This window comes from Grus americana, chromosome 11 (assembly GCF_028858705.1).
Source record: "Grus americana isolate bGruAme1 chromosome 11, bGruAme1.mat, whole genome shotgun sequence".
NCBI lineage: Eukaryota > Metazoa > Chordata > Aves > Gruiformes > Gruidae > Grus > Grus americana.
In genome coordinates, this window is record NC_072862.1 from 4,200,846 (window position 1) to 4,228,109 (window position 27,264).

Here is a 27,264-nt window from a genome sequence, read left to right on the forward strand (position 1 = left end):
TTTTAATGTATCAGTTTCTAGCTCTCACATTTTATCTTTAAGGTTTTTCTTGCCTCTTTTTCCAGTAAATTCTGAAGCAAGCTGCTGAGGTCAGGAGGTTGCAGATGATGCTGTTATATTAAAAAGGGGAGGGGGAAGAGTTTACAGTCGAAATGAAAGTTTTACCTAAAAATTTGTGGAATTCATGCATTGAGGCTGAGGTGTGGTGGAAAATAAGCTTTGCTGGGAGTCTTAGAGTTTTTGCCACTTCCACGTGATGCACAAGACATAAGTTTTTAAGTCTCCTTTATGTGCAGTCATTGATTTACAGGGTAAAAAGCAAAGCTAAAGCTTGCAGAAGAGAAGGAGGGTAAACAAAGCTAATTTAGCAGCCGTGAAGGAAGGAAATACAGTTAAGAATAGAGGTCATTTAAATAAATTGTTTAATCCTTCTAGGTTTGAAAGATTTTGGGATACTGAGTAAAAACTTAGAGATGCCGAAGTGACTTAGCTGTTGCTGAACTATAATCATTGAGTTAAGGGGGACATGCAGAGGATCAAGTCACCTATCCCCTTAATAACCCTTTAATTTAGCCTGCATCGGCTCTTTGACTTTGTTCATTGCGGGTCTGACAAATGGCTGTGCTGGCGTCGCCTACGGAGTGAATAAGTAGGTGAAGGTACAGGTTAAGTCAGCATTGCTGCTGAAAAAGCATCCATGTAACTGAAGCCTTGAATTTTGATTAAGTCTCTTTTTGGGAAAAACAGAACTCACATTCCTAAGGTTTGCTGTCCTTCATGGGAGGTCTCCAACTGCGCAGTCCCTAGCATCCGTTTGAGCATTTAAGCGTACGTTTTTTAGCAATGCACGCTTCCTCCGGCTGAAGATTTATTGATTCTACAGAGATGTTCTAGGTACTCATTAGGTTTGCATGCACATCATTAGTGATGTATGAAAAGCCTCAGTTTGTGTGCTGAACTTCTTCCACCAGAGAAAAATACATGTTTTCTTGTTGTGGATTAAAGATCTGATTGTTAGGGTTGGGTCGGACAGTTTACCCGCACCTGTACGTAGACCGGCGCTGGAGCCTGCAGCAGCTGCGGAGCCCCGTGCCGCTGTACCCAGCCCTGCTGCCGCCATCACCCAGCTGCGATGGAAGAGCACTTAACTGTCTTTTTCTTCTTGGCAGGATAAAGGGCAGCAGCTGCTCATGTGTAACGCATCTCCCATTCTTGGACATTTACTTGTTTGTCTATTTTCTACTCTTGAGTAAGCACGAGTTAGTTTTTGTCCCAGAAGTAGCTGAATTAATGTAAACAGTAGTTATTTTCCTTCCTCCACCCACCACTACTTTTGAGGGTCTGCCTTCTCACACAGCATTATTCCTCTTGTTGCTTGTCTCGCATTTTTCCTGTTCTAAAAAGTCTGCTGAAGTTAGAGTGGGAAAAGCAATGAAGCTTTACAGAGAACTGGCAAACAATTTGTGGAATCAAATACAATTACTGAAGTAGTTGCATATATATGGTGGTTTTCCTTTTATATGTTTAGCTTAATCTGTTTATAGATCTTGCAGTTTATCAATTTCTCACTATAATTGTTGTAACTATTGGATTTTGAATCTCACGTAGACTATCTTTGCTATTGTATTGCTAAAGAAAATAAAAAATCTGTATGGCTCTGGTAAAAAGCTGTGTTTCTAAGCTTTAAGAGCTGTATTTTAATCTACTTGAGCATCCTTTTTCCTTGATAAGCTTAAAATGCAAACCGAAGAGGTGTTACATCTAACCATGCTATTCTTCTGTGACTATTACATGAGGAACAAGTAGGGTTTCCTCCCCTCTTCTCCTTTGGAGAATAACGAAAGATTCTGGGTTTTGTTTGGCATTTTGTTTTGTAGTCAGTTCTTCCCTGCCATGTAACTGGGGTTGGCATGCCAAAATCCAGGTACTAGAAAGTTCTAGTATTTCATCAGGGGCACTTGTAGACCAGAAAGCCATTCTGCAGATCTGTCCTTCTAGAAAACAGCCACAATAAATGAATCATCATCAAGAAACACACCATCCTCTTCAAAAGCAGAGCTCCTGGCTGGAGAGGCAAGTGGTCCCAGCCTCTCCGAGAACCGGCCCCTGCACATCCACTGTGGTGCGTGCCGTGCCGTGCCCTGGTGTTTGACGCCACTATTGTTTCTCCTCTGGAAGCGGTGATGGTGGCACTTGGTGTCCAGGAAAGGATCATGGACTTCTTTCTTAGCTTTTTCCAGCAACTTCCAAGAGGAGTGTAGTGTCTCTTTCATGTTCGTTATTCATTCAAGTCCCAGCTTTGATGCAACTTAATCAAGACTGTTGTAAGGCGTTCAGGTTTTGACGTTGTCCCTATCCTGTCCCAAGAATATTCTTGACTAGCTCCATTGTGGGTTGATTGGTATATTTTTAGATGAAAAATCCTAACAACTTATCTTAAATCTGTTTTCCGACTAGAATAACTTTTTAATTGTTTCTACAAGTATTTCCAGGTGACTGCAAAGCAGCTTCCTTGTAGACAGGCTCCACTTAGAGACTGTGAAGCAATCTCTTGCTGGTATGGCCAAAGCTCAAAAGCTGGGCTTGCTATGCAGATGTCCCATGTCATGCAAGGGAAACATAAGAAAACCAAGTATGGCACTTACCTCCTCTACTAAACTGTACCAGACTTTTAGGGGGTGGATTGTTTTTTGGGTGGGTTTGGTTATTTTGGCTTCTTTCATTGGTAAGAGGGCAGAATGACAGTACTCAAGAGGCATCTGTCCTGAATGTAACATAACTTGAAAACTGTTTTGATATCACTTGCTGAATGTACTCCAGAGTTAGAAAAGTTGCATAAGCTCCTTATCTGAAGCTAAGCAGCTTAAGGAAGTTGCACAGCTCCACCATCTCGTCCTTCCTGCTGTTAAGCTATTTTAACATACAATCTCTTCCCCCAGCATCTGAACATCCTAATGTTACAGATTTCAGTAACTTGCATAGTTAACTGCTCATGCCTATATGTTATCCTGAAAGAACGAACAGAAGGGTCCCTGAACTTTCACATAGTTGCAATTAAAAAAAAAAAAAAAAAATCAGTAAAATGTATGATAGAAAACAGTAGTAAGGTTTGGTGAGATTAAAACTGAAGGTTTCTCCCGTCTGCTTTCATTCAGAGATGGACTCTTGATCGCTTAATGCAGAGTAGGCATGAGTTGTGGTCTGGGTCGTTCGATCCCCTTAACTCCTCATCCAGTATCCGCTGCCTTTCTGTGAACATTGGATGCTGTCCAGCTGCTTCCTGAAGCTTTTTGCACTAGAGCCTGAAAAGATTTACATATAAGCCTCAAACATACAAATGGCAAATAACATAGAAGACTTTCCCTTTTGTGTCCAAAGATGCTCTTTTTCCAGCAGACAACAGTCTACAGTGACATTTTTAAGAGAACCTGACTTGAAATTTGTAGTTGATGCATACAACATCATCCAGAAAGATAAAATCACATTTTTTTCTCTGCAGGTATCTTATCAAAATAAGCAGAAGAAAATAATCTCCTTTATCCTTATGACCCTTTACAATACTGTAACAAAAGGAATCTTCTCCCAGCCCTTGGCTCTCTGCAGCAGGGAGGGAAGAACTGGCGTTTCTACCATGTTTTCAGAAAAATCTAAAGTGCGTCAGTCTGGGGAGTAAGCACTACAGACAGTTAACTGCAGTTCTAATTTAAACTTCCTCAAATTCTAAATTTGTAAGGATTCATATTTTTCCTTTCCAAAAGACTTGGCCACTTGTCCAATAAGCCTAATTCATCTGAGAATATGTTCATTACCACCTTCCTGGGAAGTAGCATTACCTAGTGATTTCAACTAGCTAAATGGCACCTGTGAAAAGAAGTTGTTTGAGATACAAACAGGTATTGCAGCAGACAGCTGATTTTTCTTTTTTATTTGCACAAAAGGAATGTCAATGTGGCAGTGACGTAACGCGCATTTGCACTTTACATATGTTAAATTTCACCCATAATGGACTTATGCAACTACACCATGTTATTCTTATGAACTGGGTGGTAGAAGAGTGCTGGTGTATATTTTTCTTCTCTTTATGTCCCTAACCAGGCCAGGTTTTGCTTTGGCAGCAGAAATAACAGATTTTTTTTTTCCCAGTCATCTTAGAACCGCCTTTTGCCATCGCTTACTATTGAAGTCTCAAGAGTTACCATGCAAAGTCTCACCTGGTGTTTGGGTGGACGTTCCACGCAAATGGCCAACCCAGTTACCTGGAGGATGGTGTGACGAGCTTGGTGGGGTCTGCATCTCTGCAGCTGCTGCTCCTCGGAGCTGGTTCCTCCCTCCAAGCTCTGTCCTGCAGCTCTGGCTCCAGCCTCTGTTTACTTTGCAAATGCAGGCAACTATAATTCCGGGCACGCTTGTTATTTGTGTTATTTATCTGGTTCCTTTGCGAAACCTCCCGAGTGATGTATTATTCTGATAAATTCCACAAGTTTTCTCTGCATTGTGTGGAGGACTTCTAAAAAATACAACCCTTCTTTGTTTCGCTGGGATATATTTTACATACCTTAGACTTCTCTAACTGAAAGAAGCTGGTACTTCTGGAAACAAAATCCCAGCAAGGCTGTGTCATCAATTGACAAAGTTCTATTATGGCATTCTTCCTCTCCACCATGTCAAATATATGTAGATCAAATTAATACTACAGGAATGTGAAAGAAACTTTGAAAGCCCCCTTTAACATTAGGCTTTGAAAAGTCCTGTGTCCTGGATTCATTGTGTGTGGTCAGATGAACTTAATGGTCTTGTTAGTAAAAAAAGGCTCCAAAAGCCTTTGAAGAATTAAAATGACTTTTTATGACTTAAAAACATGCATTGTAAGTACAGCTGCAGTACTCTTGTACAAGGCTTTTCATAGATGAGTTTATACTTTGTGTTCTTGCTGTAATGATGCCATTTAAAGCCAGGCATAATATGTTCTTTAAGGGTCTGTCTCAGCATACATTCAAATTTCCTCTCTCCCTGTTGTGTGCAACAAAGGATGCAGAAGAATCCCGAATATTTTAGTAATTGTAGCATCTTTCATGCCATATGTCATAGATCTGACTATTCAAATTTCATATTCAACTTAGAATAACTTCTCCCTGTGAGGAAGAGTAAGAACCCATCTAATGCATGTGTTAGGTGCATGCGTGTCTCGTCCTTCATAGGAGATCTTTCCTCTTGATGAGAGTAACTCTGGAAAAATGTAATGCAGAAAATCTTAATTTCTGTAGGAACACTTGGAAGGTGCTAAGGGATGCTCCCCTAGGACTTGGGGGATTAGGAAAAAGTCTTAGGTAGGACTGTCCAGGAATCTTTGGCCACAGGATAATACAAATTCAGTCACAGATTGAAGTTATGTAGTATGTCTCTAGTGTGGCTGCTCATAAAAGGTTTCTGTTTGTCTTCTGGCCTCTTATTCCTTTTTCTGGCTCAAAACACAGGTATGTTAAACTATATAAACAGTTCCCACTCAGTGCTTTATATAAAAGGTGGTAGTGAATCTTCCTGTGGGGAGTAAAGCAGCTTGGCTGCCTGTAGCCCAGTGCAGAAGGGCTGAGCTCTCTGGTTCAGTGAGTTTATTGGTTCTAAAAGAATTATGAATTTAGTTTGAGGTCATTACTGGAAAGGTGCTTTCTCTTGGTCTGCAGTACACGGTTAATAGTGAGAGCAGTGCCATGTGCATTAAGACATGAAGTGAACCTTGGAGATCCAGAAGAAAACCAGCATATTCTGGAGTCTGGGGCTCATTGCTACTTTCCTGTTAGATGTGGTGGAAAAGAATTTTTCTTCTCTGTGAAGAAAAAATAAAGTGATATTTAGAAAGTGGAGCTTTTTGGTTAGCAAAACTCCAAGTGTAGGTTTTCTGAAGCTGTATCTCAAACTTGCTTTGCTGCCATGAATGATTTCAGAACAATATTATGATGATGATGAAATAAAACTCCTGAACCTCAAAATTTTAGATTTGGATTTGTTCCTGCATCCTCCTCCCCAGTGCAAACTCCATGCTCTCTCTCTGTACGACTCTTCTGCAGGTTTGTTTTCCTGCCAGGGCACTTTGTATCAAGGTACTCTTAATACTTTACACACCAATTAACCTCCCTTCCCATCTTTTTTTCCTTCCTTGGTTTTCAAACCTCTGTTAGACAGAGATTTCCTAATTTGAATTTGTTTCTAAGTCAAGAAATTGATTTTTCAGTACTTTAGATATTCTTGGGTTCATCACCGCTAAATGTTATCTCAGTTTAGCTCTCTGCTCCTTCCAGTTTTGTTTTGTGTGGTTTTTTTTTTTTTTTTTAAACCAACCCTATCAAACTTATCCAGCAAAGCCAATGTAGTCTTTATCACATCTGGCCTTGTACTGATATTTAAAAAGATCTCGCTAAGTAATTTAAAAACCACTTTTTGTCAAGCCCTTTTTTGTCTTTCGTCTTTTTTTTTAATCCTGAAAGTGAGGCCTTGTTACAAGGGAAGGATAAAAAGGGTGTTTTACAGTTGTTTTGGCTAACAAGTCTAGTTCTTATTCTTTACTGCTTTTTGTAGCTGTAGATCAGCTGTGGTTACCCTTTGCGTGCATTAATCTTGATAGACCCTAACGTTCCTCCTTTAGTATCAATGGAAGGAAACTCAATTGAAATTTAACCTCTACTGTTCTGCTTTTTCAAATTATGGTCTGATGCATAGCTTCCTGCCTGAGACATGAGTAACAGGGATACCCAAATAATTATAATCTCTAAATTATGCAAAACTGAGATTACCTGCTGTTGTTTCACTGTTCATCATGGTTTCTCCTTCTTCCCCTTTGCTTTCCATCATAGAGGTCTGGGTACTCTCCTCTTCTGGTGGTGGGTTAACGAAGCAAGCGTGTGTCTAAACTAATGTTGGAATTCATTTCGCAGTAATGATGGGGAGCAGGGGTGTGTGGGGCAAAACAGAGAGAAAGCAAGGAGTGGGAAGAGATGGGGAAGTGTTCTGTTAAAATAAAAATGATATTTTAAAAAATACCGTATTCTGTGGTCTTAATAGTAACCATAAAATGGTTCAGTTCTGTTACAGTGCACTGTCATGTGCAAGCTAATCAGCCATACTAATCAACTGAACATCTGTAACGGCTTTATCATATTCTCCAATGGGTATTATTCTGCTTGCTAGTTCAGTTTAAGTGGTTTTTCTGTTATAATCTCACTTTGGGTTTACTGTCTCTGCTACTAGTTTGAAATTTGGCTGCAATGCAGTACTCAAGGTTTCAGGCAATCTCATACTTTCTTTAAAAAAAACTTTGCATAAAAATATTTGAGTATTTTATTTCTATTCATAAGAGAGGAAAGTCTCTCGGGCTGAATAACTTTTAAAGTGAGACTTCATAGACATCAATGCAGATTAAGCTGCCTTGGTCTCAGGTAAGAAATAGAAGGGAAAAAAGTACTGAAATGGGTTCAGCTCTAACCATTCAGCTGTGACTTGGAGCTTTTCTTTCACATCAGTGCTCTATGCTGGAGGGGATTATTTTCTTGCATGTGACTTCGAGAGAGATAATCACGGACGGATAGATTAAGGGTACCTGTGGCCGTATCTCCTGAAGCTCAGTTCCCTGCTAAAAATGGTGAATTCTTCTATCTAGCTCCTCCATTCCCAGGCTATAGATGTTTCAAAAGAATAAGAAAAGGCTGTTAAGACTGTATGTAAAATGTAAATTTCACATTTTTAACTTTCTTTTTCTCCTTGTTTGCCTATATACTTGAAGTATTTATGCCATTTTGCCCTCTTGGTATCTTACTGGGGAATTAATTTTTCCTTTACAATTAAACAGAGATGATATCTCCTTACCCGTTGCATGTCGGCTGCTGGGCTGTAAGCGGGCGTTGTGGCTGGAGCACGTGGGCAAATGTCCTTGGTCCTTCGGCTCGCGTGGTGCTGGAGTGGTGAATTCCCCCAGTGCTGTCTCTGTCCGTTATCTTCAACCAGGGAAGATGGTTTGATGCAAGTTATTCCCTGTGAAGAGTTACTTTGATGTAGAGTGCTCCACATGGCCCACCATTAGGCTTAGCTTCTCCATCACGGGAGGCGGTTTGAAGGATGTGGTGGGCTTCAGAGCAGAAGACTCTCCAGAGAAGCCTCCTGCTGTTGGCTTCCCTGCCCAAACTGCTCTATGTCTATGCATTGAGTTGAGTTTTCAGTAAAAATCTACCCAGCGCGTGCATATCGGTTTAAAGACTGTTGTACTCAGAGATGCGTGCTGACCTTAAAAACTAAGGATTTACTGCTAGCTCAGTGATACGTATGACACCTCACCCCTGCCTGCCGTGGCAAAAACTGTAGATGTCTAATAGCTAAAGAAGAAACAACAAAGGATCCCCTGTGTTCACCTGCAGGCTTCTTCCTCTGTTTATCCGGCTGTGAGGCAGAAAACAAGGCCGTGGGGTCTGTCTCGGGTCAGTTTGCCCATGGGTCATCTCTTCTCGGCTTGCTTCTGCTCGGAGGAGGAAGAAAGGAAACCTGTCTGTGAGGTTTATGGAAAGAAGAGAAATTTTTCATCACTGCTCGTGTGGAGCAATGTGTCTCACCAAGAAGTTTGCATCAATTTTATGTCAACTTTTGTCCAGGGAGTTTCTCTCCTTGGTATCGGACAAGAAGAAACAATTCTATGGTGTAATAGTAAAATGTTAAATTCACACCTATGTGTTAATGCACAAACATGCCAGAGGACCCATGCAGAGGACAATCATCTGTCTCAGAATCATGTAATACAATTGAAATATCTCAGAAAACCTGGCCGTCAGACCTCTGAAACGCAATGGGGGAAAGGCTGCCCTGTCTCGCTGAGTAAATGGGCCAGAAGAGTCTGCATTAAAATATGTTATTAAAGCCTTTAAAATATGAAATCTTGAAGGCCTTTTCCATTTAAAAGCCAAGTTGAGTCCAGGGCGGTGTGGGAAGCCACAAGGTCTGTGGTGACGTCCAGACCGGAGAGGTGCAGGTGATGCTCGAGCACTTAGAGGCTCATGTCCTCAAATCTCTGTTAGGAATTTTTTTTCCTTTTCCATTGGAAACTAAGAAGTGACTGGTTTGCTTTTTCTGGAAGATGCCTGATTAATGCAATACACAGGTCGTGTTTTCAGTTTTGGTTGGGTGTTTTAAGTAACTAAAGAGGTGGTCGTGCATTGAGGGTTTCTTGCCTGTATTGAGTTAGGCGTATGACAAAAATGCTGTTAAAGAGGAATAAATTTTCCTGTAGGTACTTGAGCATTAATCCTAGGCTTGGAGAGAGGAAGGAGAGGGTGAGAAGGCATTTTTCTGCAGGTGTCTGTTTAGTATAGATTATTAAACTGTTACACGTATTTTTTTTTATATACAGCTAGCTGTAAATGTTTGTGTATGTGTATATACATATCCATAGCTAGCAACATGTTTTACTGTTTAACCTACGAAATCCCTAAGTTTTTTTCCAAGCCCAAAGTATACTGACTGTTTAATTTGTCAGCTATAAAGTTATTAGACACAGAGTGTTTTATTTTCTCATGTTGCAGTTTAAATTCTCAGTTTAAAGAAAAGCTTAATGGGGTGGAAATGCTGAGTTTCTGTACGGTCTCCTGCAGTGAGAGACCAGAAGGGCTGGAGCGTACTTCTTGATGAGTATTTTGGGGACTAGGAGCAGCGCTGTTTGTAATAGGGAGCTTTGTAAATCAGAGTGACTTCTTTCTCAGGAATGGTTAAACACGGGGCCTGTTTGTGTAAATTTTGCTACAGCCCGGTGTTGAGAGTATTCCTGGGAGGCTTGCGTGCTTTTGAGTTGCAGGGCAATATATTGTCAACGCCCGTTTCTCTAAACTGGATTGATTACGTTGCTGCTTCGTCTGGTGGCGTTTAATGATCTGCCTATGGTCAGGCTTGTTGTTCTGTCATTTAATTTATTTAATCTTTCTGTGTTGGGAGGGGAGCGGGAGTTTAGGAAGTGTTTGGGGTTTGTGTTGAGCTTTCTTGTTTTGTTTTTGCAAGTGCTCGAAGGCAGTCTGTTACTGCTCTGCGGCACTACTCTGCTCCCTAGATGCCACAGTTCAGGTAAACACAACTGCTTGAATTCCAGTTTCTGGGATTTGAAGCCCCTCTCAAGGGTAGGATGAGTCTTCCTTGTCGTATACCCTGATTTTACGTCCGTACCACACTCCTGTATGGGAGAAATAGGAAGGAGAATGGCACATTCTGTTTAAAAAATATTTGACCTAGATGGTATTACTGTGGGCGATAGGGTTATTGGAAATTCAGCAGCCTTTAAAATTTTGATGAAGAGGGAACTACTGACAAATTGGTGTAGGTAACCCTCGGAGCCAGGTCAGCAGTCGCGGTGCCCTGCGGGAGGTGGATGTTAGTGCTGGCTGGGACGGGGCGAGATGTGTATGGATCAACTTTCTTCTGGCCAAGGGATATCAAAGTGAAATTATGTATGCAATGGAAAGCGATGATCTATATTTGGGCAACCATGCAGGATGAAAGAAACTTTTTGAAATTATGATTTGTAGGAGATGGAACCAAAGGTGTTTGGATAGCAATACTGTATTACTTGTACCTCACCAGAGACCATTTCTCCACACGTTAATACAAAGGCTCCTTACGTGGGAATGAGGAACGGCTAATAATAACCCTAACTGCCAAAGGTCAGTCTGATTTGCAGAGACTAAGTATTGGTTCATCATCTCCATCCCTTGCCACCCCAGGGCTCGCCGTGCTGATGGTCAGCACGTTCTTGGGCAGCCCTGGAGAGCTGGTAATGCAAACGCAGACATCGTAGTCGTCTGAGCTACAGAAATAGAAACCAGGTAGTCAGGTCCCCTCCTTCCCCCCACTGCAGCTACACAAGGCGTAGTTCATCCAAGTTCATGTTTGATTTTGCCAGTAGCTGTGATTTATTTATCATAATTCTAGAGCATTAGATTATTTTGAAGTGATTTGTGACATTTTGTCATCTGCGTTCAAAGAATTTCTGACCTTTGGAAGAAGTGTCTTGGAGCGCCCGGTGGAAGGTGATGACCCGTATGTGCTATCAAAAGGGTGTCTGCAGTTGGAAAGTTACAGGGGGAAAGCCTCAGGCATACAAATTATAGGAATAGGGGCCTGAAAATAACAGAGGAAATAGTTTATTTGTGACAGGTCACTTACCTTTGAGGAGGGGAGAAGGCTGTTTGAAGTATTGTTATTCCAAGAAAGGAAGAATTAACAGACAGAGCGCAGGTCGTGTCATCAAGGGTGCGTTGCAGTTTGAACATTACGGTGCGTTAATCGTAGGGGTTTGACATGTAAGAAGCTGTTGCCCTGATATTGTGTAGCATGGGTTGGGTAGGTATTTACGTTCATCTATATTTCAGTGGATTATTATCTGTATAACGGTAATAAATGAAGATATTTAAAATAGCAGCAGAAGTTAGCTTTTGGCGATGACTGGTGAATATGAAAAAATATCTATTTTTAAACTTTAATAACACTTGTAGGGAATTTCAAACTTTCCTTTGTGCTGAACAGACAAGATTCCTGATTAGGTAATGAATTTTTACTAAGAAGTTGCAGCCTCAAAGTTTTGGTACACTGTAAAAACACCTTTTCCTCCTGTATGATTTGGAAGTACAGTTTTGGCACTGAAGATAAGACTTTGTTTGTTTGTTTTTACTTGGAAATTGGAATTGAGCTTGATGGTACCTTGGGCACACAAAGTCTGTATGCAGGTGAACACTGCAGCAAACCTATAAGTCTGCTCCTCAGGGCTCAAGGGCCATCTTTTTTTTTCTTTTTTTTCTGCGATCAAATGTCTTGGCTGATGCCTCTGCAGTTAATATTGTCACAGCAGGTGTTTTGTCTAATAAGTGTTTTTAATTCCATTTCTTCTGTGAGTAGAGGTATTGTTTGTTTTTAATATATTAATTAAAATTAATTATTTCAAAATATTATGGAAAGAAAACATCAAATATTTTTATTTGTTGGGTTCAGGTAAACTGATTAATAGCAAGCCATGACTGGCTGGACAGAAAAAGCAAGCAGTATCGACATAAGTTTTAAGGTCCCAAGAGTGAACTTTTGTCCAAATCTGCTTTGTCTTATGAACTTTGATATTTACCAATGTGTGGATGTTTCCTGCAGTAAGGTAGAAAAGAGCAATATAATTCTCTTCTTACAGATATATTTGGAATTTGAAAAATTAACCTGCTCTCTCAGTGTAATGCCTTTGCGGTACCAACACCAAAAAAAGACATGATTTAGTTTTTAATGACAGTAACTAAACATATCATCAGACTTGACTCACTGTGTTCGGAATAGGTCTTCCGTGTCCATTGGCTCTGGAGTTACTGTTGCTTAAAAGACTTATTAATTTTAAATTGTATCATGCAATTGATTAAATTGAAAGAGTTAAAAGAGTTTCAAGTAAACATTCCCCTGTAAACTTAGGGAAAGATGCAAAGCTGGTTCTTTTGTGAAGTGTTCCCATGGGCATCCCAAAATTGATTGAGGTGGGTTGTTTCTGCAGGCGGTGCGAAGTAAAGACCTCTGGCTAGATTTAAAGAGGCTCTCGAGCTGTTGATACGCTGAGTTGTGGAAGGTGATGGTCTTAAAATAAAGTAGGATTCCCGAGGACTTTAAGATAAATGTCATTCCATAATTATTTTCTTTTTGCAACTTCACCGCTTTTGTTGGCATGGAGTAGCTCCCTACGGTAAAAGGCTCAGGTGAGTTACAGCTTCTTTAGTGGTTGTAGCTCTTAAATGGAAGAACTGCAGATACTGAGTTCAGTAACCCTGTGGTGTATTCAGAGAGGATCCTAATGTCATGACGAATAAGAGAGATGAAGTAGAGACGCTCTTTGACACTCTTTATAGAGAGATTAGTATACAGGGAGAGTGGGCATTCAATTACTACAAATGTTCTTTGCTCCAGTGGGAAAAGCAGGGACTAAAATAAGTACGGGGCTAGGGAAGATGCTCTGTAAACCAGCACCACCTGTGTGGTCCATGTACCGGAGAGGTTCAGATCAAGTGCAAGGGATGGATGGGCAGGTGAAGCAGGGAAGCATGGCTGAAAGAGTCAATAAATGCAGTGAGACAAGAGGAGTTGCACTAAAACTCTCCACAGAACAGTTGCTGGTGGTTCTAGTTTAAGCTTTTGTAAATTATTTTTTTTTTTAAATGATGCTTTTAAATCTTTGCTAATGACACACTGGAGATGACTTTAATCCTACTTAGTGCTTGGTAATGGTGAAGATTCTCTGAAAACTTTCTTCCCCCTTTCTGCACTTACAGTCCAACTTCATCAGGATGATTTGTCTATTGTTGATATCCCTGTAGGGATAAGGAAGGCTGAGGAAGAGCCACAGGCAGCCTCACAACTGCTACCTGCAAAGGCTGCTTGCTAATGAGTGCTGCTACCATGCGGCTGTGGAACAAAGATCTAATGAGACCCCAAAGGAGTCAGAGCAACCACAATTTTCCTTGGAGCACCATTTTAAACTTTTCTTTGGAAAAGTCATGGTATTGCTTAGCGGGTTTTTTTAACTCTGTTCTTTGTCATGCTGCTTTAGCTTTTAACTGGTTAATTCTTACTTATTTACAGTCTTTCAGGTACGTTTGCATTTCTTTCAGAAGTATGTTGCCAATACTGGCTCTGTAATATTCGATATTTCCTCTGCGTTTTGTTTTTTTCTAAGCCTTTCCAATCTCTAACATTAAATTACTTGGGTACATTAATCTCTAGATCTGCCTGTTGGATGATGGCAGAGTTGAATTAACTATTTCCTTCAAGTGACAGAAAGCCCTTCTGAGAACTCAGAAAGGAAAGACGTGCTCATCTTAGGCTGGCACCGTGGCTGTGTCAGTGGAACCAATAACAGATATAAGTTTTGGGTTGGGTTTTTTTTTTAATTAAAAATTTAAAAACCTGTGGTCAGCTCTGGCATTGGGTAGGTCCGCCCTTGATTTGATGTTTCCATACATCTTTAGCACTTTTGAGCTGAAGTCATCTCAACAGAGATGGATCCCAGTGAACTGGGCTATCTTGGTTATCAGAGCAAAGCCGGGAGACTAGTGAGTATTACAAAAAGACCAACTGGATAAATGATGTGCAAATGTAGTACTTCTGTAGTGGTTTTATTGTATTTCTTTTTGCATTTTTAAAAGCCTATGATTGTGCTGTGTTTGAAAGACATTTTGGGGTTTTTTCTGAGCGTGTAAGGTGACTACACGCTCACTTTTCCAAAGCTAGAATATTTTCATCATGGCACTGGTTCCTGTCAGAATATGGACTGTAAAAGACAGAGGCTTGGTTCAGTGATGTGGAAGGTAAGAGTCCACTGTGTAGGTATTCCTCATTGAAACAAAGCAAATTGGGTAATCTCCTACAGCTAGTAATTTCATTTTGAGGGAACTGAGAAATGGGTATTTTCAAATTTTCCCCCCTGCTTCCCCAAAATAGAAATGGGCTACTTGAAATGGCTGAGGGGTATTCCACACTAATCAGTGCGTCTCGTTTTTATGATGCCCCGTGGAGATGACTTCTATTATCAAGTACAGTGTTAATCTCATAATTTATCAAGATGAGATTGTAATAGTTCTTTCCCTTTGCAAAGATATGCTGACCTCTAGTGTCAGTACATCAGTTTATTTTCTGTTTTGTGGTTTGTGATCAATACGGAAAAATAAGTTCTAGGTCTCTGTAGCTCTTCTGAGTTCCAGGAATTTCTGATTAATTTAGACTCAGTGACGCTCCAAATTCCTCCAGCTCGTACTCAAAGTTTAACTTGAACTTGTCAGCCAGATCTGACAAGTTCTATTTCTATATATAGAAACAAAAATTCCACCTTTGGGGAACTACTGCTTTTTACACTCGATGCTGGGTAGTAAAAATTAAGGTCACTGAATAAAATTACTGACTCTTGAACCTTTCCCAAACTTTCTATTTCTTTCAGACTTTCTTGTCCATCACTTGCTATATTCTATGATCTGAAAGTGCATATGTTTTAGAAAGCTAATTTTGAAGGAAGAAAAATCAAGTTGAATTTTTTTTAATACTTGTGTGCTTTCATCCTACTTGATTTGTTTAGCTGGTGGTTGGTGGTTTTCTTCTTGCTATCCTGTGAATGTCTTCAACAGACTTCTCAGAGGAACTCAAGTGAATTTATTTATCTCTAAAAGTCAAAGAAATGAGTAATAAAGACAATAAAACTGTTATTTTTTTTTTCCTGGTGTGTTTGCACCACTTCACAGGTTTGGTTTCTTACTGTTTTGAAATATCTTCAGCTTCTCCTGAAACCAGAGCACTAACTAATAGGAAGCTTTCTAATTTTAAAAGTATAAATATATTTCCTTTGACATATTCTGTGGGTATTACTGTCTTTGTTTCTTTACCATCTTTTCCACCCACAGCAGGTGCTGCTTGTCTTTTATTCTTTCTGGCCTTTACATACAAAGTGCTGAATTTCTGTGGAGGTAATTTAAGTCCATTTATTTCCAAAAGCACCAGAATGGTGTTGTGGATCTGCCCCTTTGCTCCTGCAAAATGAGGGAGAGGTAAAACTATTCTTTGCTATTAATATTACATTACTCTCCGATTGTAAGGTGTGACATACTCGAAACATTACAATCAAATGGCAAGGAGCTGGGACCTTTTCTTGTACTCTTCCTCGCCTCTTTCTGAATGTGGATGATCTGAGAAATGACCGGGGTTATCCTGGAGCTCTGAAGGTAACAAAGATGCTCGGCGTTGTCAGCTGATTTTTTTTGAACCCCTGCATTGGCAGTGAATAGCTTTGATGCGGATTATTTCCATGTGCTAGGTAATTGGAATACGTACATTATGAAAAGTAACTCACTACAGCCTTTCTAACAGAGTGGATTTTTGTCTGTTACCTCTGACGGGGATCTAATTTTTAGATGAATACAATAACTATTTTTTTTTAAAAAAAAAAGGTTAGAGTAAAGCTGAGCTGCAGTGGTACTCAATACACGATTTTTGGAGCAATTTCAAAGTAACAACCTTACTCCAGTGACAAATACTCACTGAGGGTCTACGAACAGCCTCATACCGTCCTCCAGCTTGGCAGAGATGACGTCAGCAGCGCTCTGGGATGGCGTCAGCAGAGAAAACCTCCTTTTAGCTTCCTTTCTTTAATGGGAAGCTGTTGCTCAACAGTGAGCTGAGGAGGAACTTCAAGAATCTTTTACTTTGGTGTCTGCTTGGTATTAAATGGGTGCAAATATGAATTTGCATCTTCCTTTGTAAAGACTTGACCTGTTACTGAGCATAAGGATATGCTTATCTGGCCTAAAGCTATAAATTTGAACACTACTAAGTGTCATGTTTTAAGAATGAAATTTTGGGAATGCAAGAATAGATCCTAGATTAAGAAAATCTTCCAGAACAGAGTGAAAATGAGGTGCTTAAAGTAATTTAAATCTTACAAGGTTAGCTAGCTGTTAACTACCATTCTTTCTTTTAGATATTAAAATATAATGCAGGCAGAGGTTGGGATCTATTTTTATGACCTCATACCCACATATAAAACTTTTCAATGTTTTGGCTTCTACCAAAGTACTTTTTTGTGGCCTGAAATGGATCTATTATGTTCTGCTTTGCCCAGAGCACTTAAAGAACAAAATCAAATTAATTTAGCTTTTCCATCTCTTTTTTTTTCCCCCCTTCCTTGTAAGACTGTAAGCAAGCTGACATATAAGAGTGACCTACTTTGGTTTTCCTACTCCACCTCCTCCCCTTTCCCCTTCGGGCAATCCTCACTTCTCAGGGCAAACATTACAGCTATAAAATCACTAGTTTCCATGGGCTAGGATGGTGATGCTTAGGCAGGATTTCAGATTGCAGCCCAAAACTCGGGGTGTTCAAAGATGCTGCTGTGGCCCTGGTGCAGCCGTGGCTTCTGATGGTGTGGGAGCAGCTGCTCCTCCCTTTGTTGTGTGTATTTTTATTTTTTTTTAATTTAAAAAAAGTCTTGAACTGCTAGTCTGATGCAAAACAGGTTTCTACATTCCTTTTTGTAATGTCCTCAGTACATGCCTCTGACTTCAGGGTTTTTTTGGCTCCAGGAGAGGAAGAATTATAACGTTGCCAAAACGCTGTTGTGTGTGTTTTAACGTGAAAACTTAACCAGAATTTGTTGTACTTACACGACTGCTTTTGGAAACCAATAATGTTTTAGTTGCATATGATAAACTACTTCAGGTTTTAGTCTAAGAGAACCGAGTGTGGTTCCTCAACCTGTGCAATCCAGAGAGCTGCCTGGGGGTGGGATATTCCCCCCCCTCTTTTTTAGCCACTGGGGAATTGCTGTACCCCTGCAGTGAGCTTCCCTCTTGTACCAGCTTTGCTGGCAGCAGATACCTGCTCGAGTCATCAGTATCTATTACTGGATAGAAATGTGAGGTTTGGGATTTATTTCCTGCTTTAGAAACAGATGAAAAAGTCAGAAGGCAGTGCCTATGCTTGCAGAGGAGAGGATGCTGCTGTCCGTGCCTCGCTGCGGCAGCTCATAGCGTACCCTGCGTGAGCCGGGACGGCAGGATGCGAAAAGATCCAGTTCTTGTGGCAAAGGGCCAGGCGATGTGTTTCTGGGGAGCTGCAGTTCTCCCAGTGAGTCATGGGGTGGGGATGTATTGGAGTGTGTGATTCTTTTTTTTTTTTTTCTGGGGTGCTTAGCTTGAAATTCAGACACCCAATTTACAGAAGTATTAAAAACTTTCAACTGTAATGTGACATACAGTTCACATGGAAAAATCAAGTTCAGACATCTCATATTTGCCTCCTCAGAATTAATGGCAGCTTTCTTGACCTTAATATTTCTGTGCATTGATCCGTAGACTAATTCCAGAAGGATGCGTTTGCTCTGGTCTGTGTACTGCAGAACCTCAGATTTTGTCCAGCTACCCTTCCTCTGAAAAAAGAGGATGCCGTGGAAGTGACACGGACAAATATAACGGCCACAGTTGTCATACAACTTCAGAAAATTTTACTGTAAAGCTTTTTTAGGAAAAAATAAAAGTAAAATAACAATGTCATACCCAGCCTAGCAGACCTTGGCAAACTGTTTATCATCTAGCCAGTAACAAAGGCAGAAGTGGAAGCTAGCACATTCGTTCATAGCATGTCGTTACTCCTGACGCACTTGAGTGCGATGTGCTCGCTGGTGGTGGTTTGGGTTGCTAGATCTTCCTCTTCAGAGTTCTGCAACGCTGTTATGCATATTGAGTACAGACCTGGTATGGAAAACAACAACAAGGAACGGGTTAGACACGGCTTTAATTAAATCAGTCACTGCACGTGTTCAGGTTGTTGCTAGCACAGTGTATACAAGGCAAGTGCAATGCAAGCTGTTCTTGTAACAACTGCGTTAAACGACTGTACCTTGTGTAGGATTATACCTCGTGTACTCTCTATTCCTTTCTGTTTCTTACAAGTAAATGAACGCTGGAGATAGTTGATTTTGGAGTTCTTTCTTCTCACCATACCTGTCAGCTCAGCTCCTGCTGGGTTATATAGTTTCTGACGCCACATAGGCACACCTAAATGCGATACATGTATATACCCTTCTGATGATGGTTAAGTCATAGGGAAAAAAAACCCCAAACAAACCGTTAGAGGATCTGTCAACTTTGTATTTCTTAAAAAGTGCGTTAACAAGGAAGCCAGTTCTTAAGGATCATCATGGGATTCAATTTTATGTTTGTTCTTTTAACAGGTTAAACCTTGCCACCTGGAAGACTAAACATACAGTTCATCTGAGACTGAACCAGAATTACTGAATTTAGGTGACCGAAGATGCTGCTGCTGTGGAAACAGCTGTTCCTGGTATCACTTGTGGGCTGTCTTGGAGGTAACAACATCCAATAATCTCTAACTTCCAGTTTAGAGCTATGCATAAATCTCCAGGTTCCAGATTTGAACTGCACTTGAGGAATAGAATCACGGAGGCTTTGAAATGCAAATGCCTTGTAGAGTTTAGAAACCAAGCATACAATACCATTCTTAAATAATACAAAATATTATCAGAGAATGAGTTAAAACAACCTTTTTCCTCCAAAGTTACTACATAAGGCTATGCTTTCAAAGCAAGCAGAAGGTATTTGAATACATTAAGGATGTATTAGTAATGCGTGCATCATAGGTATGGTGATTTAATAGCTGCAATATGTGTTTTTCTTTAGCTGGAAACTCTAAATTCTTGCTATAACTGGGGATGATTGCTGCAGCTTTTGTCAAAACTTTGTTTACTCTAGATTTATTTATGAGTAGTGCTAAGTTATCACTGCACCAATTCAGCAGTTCATAGGTTTGCTTTTCCTACTACGCCAGACAATTCTCAGTGTTTGGAACTTGGGCTGCTTCTCAGGTGGTTTCTCTCCTGCCGCGTTAGCTCTTCTGAGTCGCTTTTCTTTCCCTTACTGAGGTCAGTGCTCATAGCAGCAGCAGCAGCAGTCCCTTGCTTTTCTTGGTGATCTCTTCACTGAGCATGCGTTCTGCTTGAGCATCCCTAGTAATGCCAAGGTGCGTGTGAGGGAGAGGAGAGGCCCCTGTTCTGTCCTCGGGGGTTGACTCTTGGCGACTTCGGTGCACGGTGGCATCGCCAGGGTTGCGAAGAACAGATGTAGCTGATGGCGCCCAAATTACCTGCGTGCATCCTCTTCAGAACGGCCCGCGCTACCTTGGGAAGGAGGGTAGTGTATGTGCACGTGCTTTAATTGAAACGTGTAAACCAAATGGTTGATAGCCTGGGTCTGTTGTGAATAGATGTGTTTTCTTTGCAACAGCCCTAGCGCAGGGACAGATAGATACACGCCTTGATGCTGTGGCTGGCCTGTGCAGTCACCCAGCTGTGACAACGTACTGATAGTGCAGCGCGTGTTGTGCAGGCTCTTCTCTCATCCCGCTTCCTCCTGTAACCCGTGCTGATGTTCTGGCTGCCCTCGGGAGGATTGCGTTCCTGCACGAGGTGCACAGAAACATACCTGTGAGTAAGGTGTGTGCCTTTAGCTTCATATGGGGACTCAGAAGGACAGGGTTTGCTTTTGGCTTAGTCAAAAACTTTGAAGAAAGGGAAGCCACGTTGTTGAACCAATCTGTAAAGTGAAAGGTGCTATTATTGTCTCTATCAAATAGAAACATTTTTCTACAGAAAAAGAAAATACCAAGGGACTTAAAGATATAAATTATTTCTCCTGCAGGACTACTTTATGGATTGCTTTCTGAAAGAGGTCTTGAGCATTTCTGACACTGAAACAATCATACAAGACTTGCACAGAATTATTGGTTAAAATAGAGGGGCTTTGCTTTTCTCCCCTTTCAACTGCTGGGAGCAAAGCTACCTTTTTAATACTACTTTTGAGTAGATACTGTCTGGCTTCTGGGTCCATGCTTTCCCTGTGTTAGTCTGTCCCGTCCCACTGCCGTGGTGTAAGCCATGCAATAAGCATGACTCCCTTTGAGCCCGTGAAAATCCCAAAACAGTGAGGGAGATGCCTGAAGTTGAAAATGTGTTTGCAGTTTTAAAATGACTTGAAGGATATAAGTCCACTATCTGTAATGTCTACTGCTACATCTCTGTTATCATTGGGGAATTACTTACAAGGCCAATTAGCCACTGCCGCATCTGAATTGGCAAAATTTGACATTACAAATGTCAGCAAAACAATTTGTTGTAGCAGAATGTATGTATGCACTTCTGAATTTCTCATACGTTAACTTTGGATTTCTGCTGACTGTTGAATATAGCTGTTAATCAAAGGATGTATATTATTTGTTAATTTAAATATAGACTAAGCCAAACCATTTTTTTTTTTAAAGTGATTAGTTGATGTAATGAAGGATACTGTGGGGAAAAAACCCAACAAACAAAAAACAGGTGAAATCCAAACTTTAAAACTGATTAGCTACCTAAATATGTTTTTCAAAGTGTAGTCTTGCTGGTTTTGATCTGCTGGATATTGCTTTTGTTATATTTACGTTGCAATACTTAACTAAAACGTAAGAAGTGATTTATTGTACAAAAATTATTCAGTTAGTGATTGGCATTATGCATGTTATTTGTAGTAGAATGATTTCATTATGTTCATGGTTATGTTAACTGTTACATGAGTATTGATGCTAAAAAAAAGGCTTGGTCTTTAATCTGTTAAAAATAATTCCTCTAAATTGGTTTTGGTTGATAGAAGGTAAGGAAGATAAGGACTAACGACTCTATCTTGCTGTAGTTTTTAGTTACATCTGTACAATTTAATACTTATCCTCTGAATCGTCACAAATATCTGAGATACCGGTAGTGTAAGAGGGGAAGGCTAAAAACCTCAGTATTACATTCATAGGGTAACATCCAGTAAAATGTTCTTTTGAAAAACAACAATCACTTTACCCTTATTGAAGTTGTATAGTTTTAAATTGCAAAGCATGCAAATCTTCTGACTTGATGTGTTGAATTTTAAATACTTTTTTTTTTAATAGAAAACCCCTTTGCGATAATACGCAAGGTAAGATTCAGAGCCAGCAGGGCAGGCTAACCCTTACACGGCACCGGGCTCTCCCAGTCTGCCCAGCACTGCTGAAGTGGTACAAGCAGTGATATAGAGAAAGCTGTAAACATCACTGGCTGGAGACTGGCAAACAAATACTTTGAGCTGCAACATCTGTAGAACTATTGGTGTGACACGCTCAAAGCTTCACTTGGATCACGTTGACCTTGGTCGTGATTTGTGTGGAGAAGTACGTAACGTCCTTCTACAAGGATGAAAGATTTTTTTCACCCATCTGTTGAAGGACCTTTTTATACTTTAATTGTTCTCATATTTTTATTTCATGTCACCTCAGTTCTTTTGGGTTATATTTGAAAGCAACTTAGATGAAAGCAAGTTTTGTTTTCACTGCCTGAGAAGAAGGATTGCCTTAAGGATTCAGGATGAATGGGAAGGTTTCTCAAGTTAAACTGTATTAACAGCAGGTCTACCAAACGACTTGCTGAAAAAAAATCTAGTAATAAATGTGTGGTTCTATACAAATGTAACTGCGGAAAGAGACACAGTATGAAAAGGATGATGTTCGCTGCAATTTATCAATTCACATCTCTTAAGTTCAATATTTTCAATAGTGAAGTTGGCATTGACTGTCATTGAGTTTGCTAATAGAGAAATGTTTGTTATTCAGCTAATTACTCTACTAGTAAAATACTTAATTTCCAATGACCATTGCAGTATCAAGGAAAATGTTGCTAGTATTTCAAATTACTAATTCTGGTTTTGTGCAAGGCTCCTCTTTCCATGTTCCTCCTGCTAGCCCTTCTTTGCATCTGTTTCAGTTCATATCCCTTCAATTAGGGTACGTCCCAAATGTCCATATAGGAGCCGTGGGGAGTTGGTAGATTGGAAGACCAGCAAGAAGTCGAGCAAAAAACTATTTTTCACATTCCCAAAAGCCAGATGGTTTGATGGAGCAGGACTGCTTGGAAGCCTTCAGCACCCATAATTGATGTCTGTCGCTGACTTAATGTTGTTATATTGCCATCTTTGAGAATGTTGCTGGGAGTTACAGTCGGCACTTGCGGAGACAAGAGTTTGAGCCAGATGTAATTTGCTGAAATGCCCGAATTGAGCATTTCCAGCTGCCTAACCCATCTCACTTGAAACTCCATGAAAGGTCTCAATCCTGACATGCAGATCTTCTGTTATTTGGAGACTGGGCATATGTTTAATGTTAACATTACCTGTTTGCTTCGGTTGCTTGAATATTATTAGTGGACCTTTGGAACAGTGTGCTTCTAAAATCCACTTGGAAATCCAATAGTTGAATTTATTTCAAAATAGATTTTAGTAAGAGCACACTGTAAACTTAAAACAAGTTGTTAAACAGTTTTGAGAATATTACTTTTAACCTATCATTCAGATAGATCAGCAGGTATTCTGAGACTCTATAGAAAACAATTTTTTCTTATGCTCTGCTTATAAGCAAAAAGACAGTTCTTTTAAGACTTGTCTGCAGCTCAGTGTTATGAAATAACATCATAGCTATGGAAATGGAGATGCTGCTGATCTTGGCTTATAAACCTTGACATTCTCTGTCCTTACAGATAGTGTATTTCAAACTAGTTCCCTTATTGCAGTGTCCTATATTGAATTGCTTTTTGTTTATCCTATGTGAATCTCCACAGATCATCAAAGTGGGGATGTGAGAGTATCTAATGAAAAAAAAAAAAAATAGGCCCTTGGGTTTTTGTTTATTGATGTGTGTTTATATCTGTATGACTAATGATCCTGCGGTCTTTTTGTCCATTTACCTTGGGGAGCAAAAAGGTGATTACTTAGCATTAAATATATATGTATGGAGTTTCAAACAAGTGAGAAGAATGTCTACCTTGTTAGGAAAGAAATTTCAAAACACATACTTTAATATTATTATGTTTATATTACTCTGAAGACAAACTTCAAAGGTAAAATGAATAAAATATGCAAAAAAAACCCCATGAACAGTTAAAATGCAAAATGAAGTGATGATCTGTGGTGAAGTCATTAATCAATTCCAAGTGTGTTACTACTTCCCCCTCCCGAGTGACCCTGCTGATGTCACTCTTTTGGCGAACTGGGTAGCAGTTCCTTCCTTTCCAGAATGCAGAAGTGCGCTGCGATTGCAGTGGCTGGTGAACGTGGTGAACATCTAAGATAAATAAGGTAAACACCTCTCTCGTGAGTGCGTAAACTGCTGCTCTGCAGTTTGCATGACGGCTGGCATTTCTTACCACTCTTGCTAATTTTGGCTTCATTTTCCTGCTGCAGTTTCTTGCACTGCTCAGCTGGAGAGAAGGACCAAGCTCGGTGGGGAGCACTACCTCCACCGGCCCCAGCTGGCCCAAGTGCTGCTCGCTTGCTCACCCAGCCTGTCACAGCAGCATGGACATCATTAGTTTCTTTTCCTTTCTCATAATTTTCTACTGTTTTCAGTTGGTTTATACTGCTGTTCTCCCTGGAAAGGTATCTTTTTAAAGTTTCTCCTGAGAATTAAGAGGAAAAACAACTTTTGAAGGATGTTTGAAGGGGAAAGAAAGCTGTGATTAAAGAGAAAGTTCAAAGAAATGAAACACGGAGAACTGTGTGTGTAAATGCATGAAATCTTTGTTCTTCAGGAGATGAAAGGGCACGTTTCAAACAGCGTGTCTAGGGCCAGACCTCTAGAATCCACTTGGACTAACTTTCTGTGTTAACTTGCTGCCACCACAAATAGCATTAGGATACACCATCTTGACTGCGCTTTATCTAAATAGAGCAAAACATACAAACAAAAAATCATTAAACTTATTTTTAGCTCCAGCCATTACAAACATTGGCTGAAAAATAAATAAATTACTGTAACATGCAGAAACTATTTGGACATTGAAGCCTGGCTGCTGTTTTGGCCCTTCACAGTGAAATTTGCCAACAGGAAGGTTTGCCTTCCATTGCCTTACATAATAGTCCATTTGAGTTTAAAATTAGATCATGTTATATGTATTTCTTTATGTCAATTCAGGTGTTTTCATTGTTTCATTTTCATTTTTTTCAATTTGGTTTTTTTTTTTTTCTCAGTCTAATACAGAAAAAACTCTGTTAAACCCTCAGGCTCAGCAATGTCATGTGTCAGATCCACAGCTCTCCTCTTTATTAGTATCAAGTTTAGGAGACTTATGAAATTGGAAGGAAGGATTCTTACTCCTCCTTTATTTTCCAAAGACCGGGAAAATAGAGCTTCCATGTTCTTACTGATTTACTGTTGCTATTAAATCATGCCACGAGGAAAGTAGAAATATCCTCTTCAGAGGAAAAGCTTGGCTCTCCACATCTGGAATATGATCTTATGAGGTGGTGGGTGATTTGCTTGCTTGGGCATGTACAAAGGGTCTCAGTCAGGTTCCTGCTTTGACCCCAAGTCTTCTATCCCAGATTGATTTGGAGGGGCAAAAAGGGAGATCCTACTGAAAACAGTGTGATATCATTGCTCTTGCCCCAGATTTCAAATACCAGGATTCCGTAAGATCAGTGAACAATATTCCTCTTCGTTCTTGTATCCAGTATAATTGGAGACAGGCTTGAATTTTTATTCAAATCCTTACTGTGCCTTTTGAAGGCACAAGAGTGCTTTTTTTTTTTTTGCTTCAGTATTTCTTGAAAACAAGGGGTGTACCGAACATCAACATGTTGTTGACTTAATGTAGATGAGGAAATAACTCATGTGTTTCTGGTGAATGCTTGTATTGAAACTAATCCCATGTAGGAGTATATTTGCAGTCATAAATGTGTAATTCTTAGTGTCGGCTTCTTGGACCTTGGCAGAACGCCAGCACTACCTTCCCCTGTGCAAAACAGATATAGCTCTTAGAAACTTGCAATAATTTTGATTTAGTCTTTGGTGAGGAGTTTCTGTATGGGTGAGAATCCATTTGTAGGAAAAAAAAAAAGCTATCATCACTTACTAATATGACACTGCTCTTGTTAAAATTCAGTTTTCATTAAGAGTTACAGCATTCAGACAGAGCCAGTCTGTATCTTAATGCGTAATGGTTTTGAATATTATTAGTAATATCCTTTTTGTACATTATACATGTATGGTCATAATGTTAAAATGCATCTATGCCAATAGCAACTGTCAGAACTGTTTAGCTTTGGATTGCTTGTATGTTGCTAACAAGATTCATTACACTGATAGAAAATTTTGTTTGCTTATTGAATTAGTTCCAAAATGAGGAACCACTCTTGGAGTTCTGCTTTTCTGTCAATGGTTTGATGTCATTGGTGCTACACGCAGATCTGGTAACAGAAACAAAATTGCTGCTGTAAATCTGAAAAGGCACCTATTGTAGATATCCCTTTGCACTTAAACCCAACATACTATCAAGCCTAACTACTCCTCTATTATGGTGAACAAAGGATACAGCAACCAGCCTGATATTTAACCTTTAGGAGGCAAGAAATTTGCCCTGCTGCAGGCATCTTCTGCCTATAAACTGAGAGATGGTGGTAGCTTACTGGAGACCCAGTTTCACCTCTTGCTATGAACCAGTGTAAATCTTGCCTCTGCCTTCCTGCTGCAGCTCTTGCTTTTAATACAACTAGACTCTTTTTGCACACTTGTGCCTTAGCATTGCGAGCTTTTCTGTTTTCAGCCGACCCAATGCAGCACGCTCATGTTGAGAGAGGCTTTTTACGGCTTGTTTTCGTTCTTCGTCAATATTGCAATAAGATGAGCAGCAACAGAGAACCGTGCTAACCCGTTCCCTTGGAATTAAGTGAGGGAATAAATATAGCCTCTTTCATCAGGATCCCCTGCTTTTATTGTTAGCTATATATAAACCTGGGGTGGTCCAAGTCAATGTAAAGGCTGTCATTGAGTCTAATGGACTTTCTCCAAGTTCAGTGGATTTGTAGCAGTCTGTATTTCTACGGTTGGCATACTCTTACTAGTTACAGTATTTAATTCCTTAAGTGTGGAAAATGCTGCGATATTAAAGTTCTTTTTGAAGAGAGACCTTCAATACCTCTGAAGAGTCTCCTTGGCTTCTGCTTCATTTTCCAAGCTGAAGAAAACCTTCTCTTGAAAAGCAGCTGCTACTTGCTGCAGGTACTGTTTAACCTTAAAGCTGAATCCTCACCTCCAGACAATCGATGCTTCATTTCAACAAGACAAATGCTCTCTTTATCTTCAGTAATTAAACTCATCACAGATTTTATGACATTTAAATGGAGAAATTTTGACTAGTGGCAATTGTAATTTTTTACATAAATTACCAAGAAGAAATTTTCAAGTGCTTTATCCTGCAATAAAATTTTGTTATTGCAAATATTACTGAGCATGAAGGCCGTACATCTGTATTTATACGGTTCTTCTGCCTAGTGCAGGTTAAAGTGCAATACAATATAGCACGTAGTTCCAATATATTTTTCGTAAAAGGTTATGGAGCTCTTTTTTGTTATTTGAGTTTCTTGGTAGATAGATCATTGTCTGATATTTAGTATATGGCTACTTATTTGTTGTACGACTTCAGCCTCCTGTCTCAGACACCTTGGAGAAAGGAGCTTTTGAAGGTAGGTAGCCTTTCCTTAGCACGTAGCATGCCTACCACGTGGTGAAGGTTGGACAGGAGCTTCTCCACATCTGTTTTTCAGGTTAGCTTGGTCCAACACTGGCAACTCTGAGTTTCAGAAGAAGCGTGATCTTGGAAGTTGTTGCAGGACAGCCAGCTTC

At 40.0% G+C, this 27,264-nt stretch overlaps 1 protein-coding gene across 3 annotated transcripts in view; it reads left to right on the top strand.

Moving 5' to 3' along the window:
• The window catches only part of LOC129211365 (contactin-3-like), a 112,257-nt gene that overhangs the window by 11,607 nt on the left and 73,386 nt on the right, over window positions 1-27,264 (top strand). For all 3 annotated transcript variants that reach the window (XM_054838364.1, XM_054838365.1, XM_054838363.1), the window contains exon 2: window positions 18,752-18,886. In XM_054838364.1, coding sequence (XP_054694339.1) covers window positions 18,832-18,886 — 55 coding nt within the window. In that variant the 5' untranslated portion in view covers window positions 18,752-18,831. The remainder of the gene's footprint in view (window positions 1-18,751; window positions 18,887-27,264) is intronic.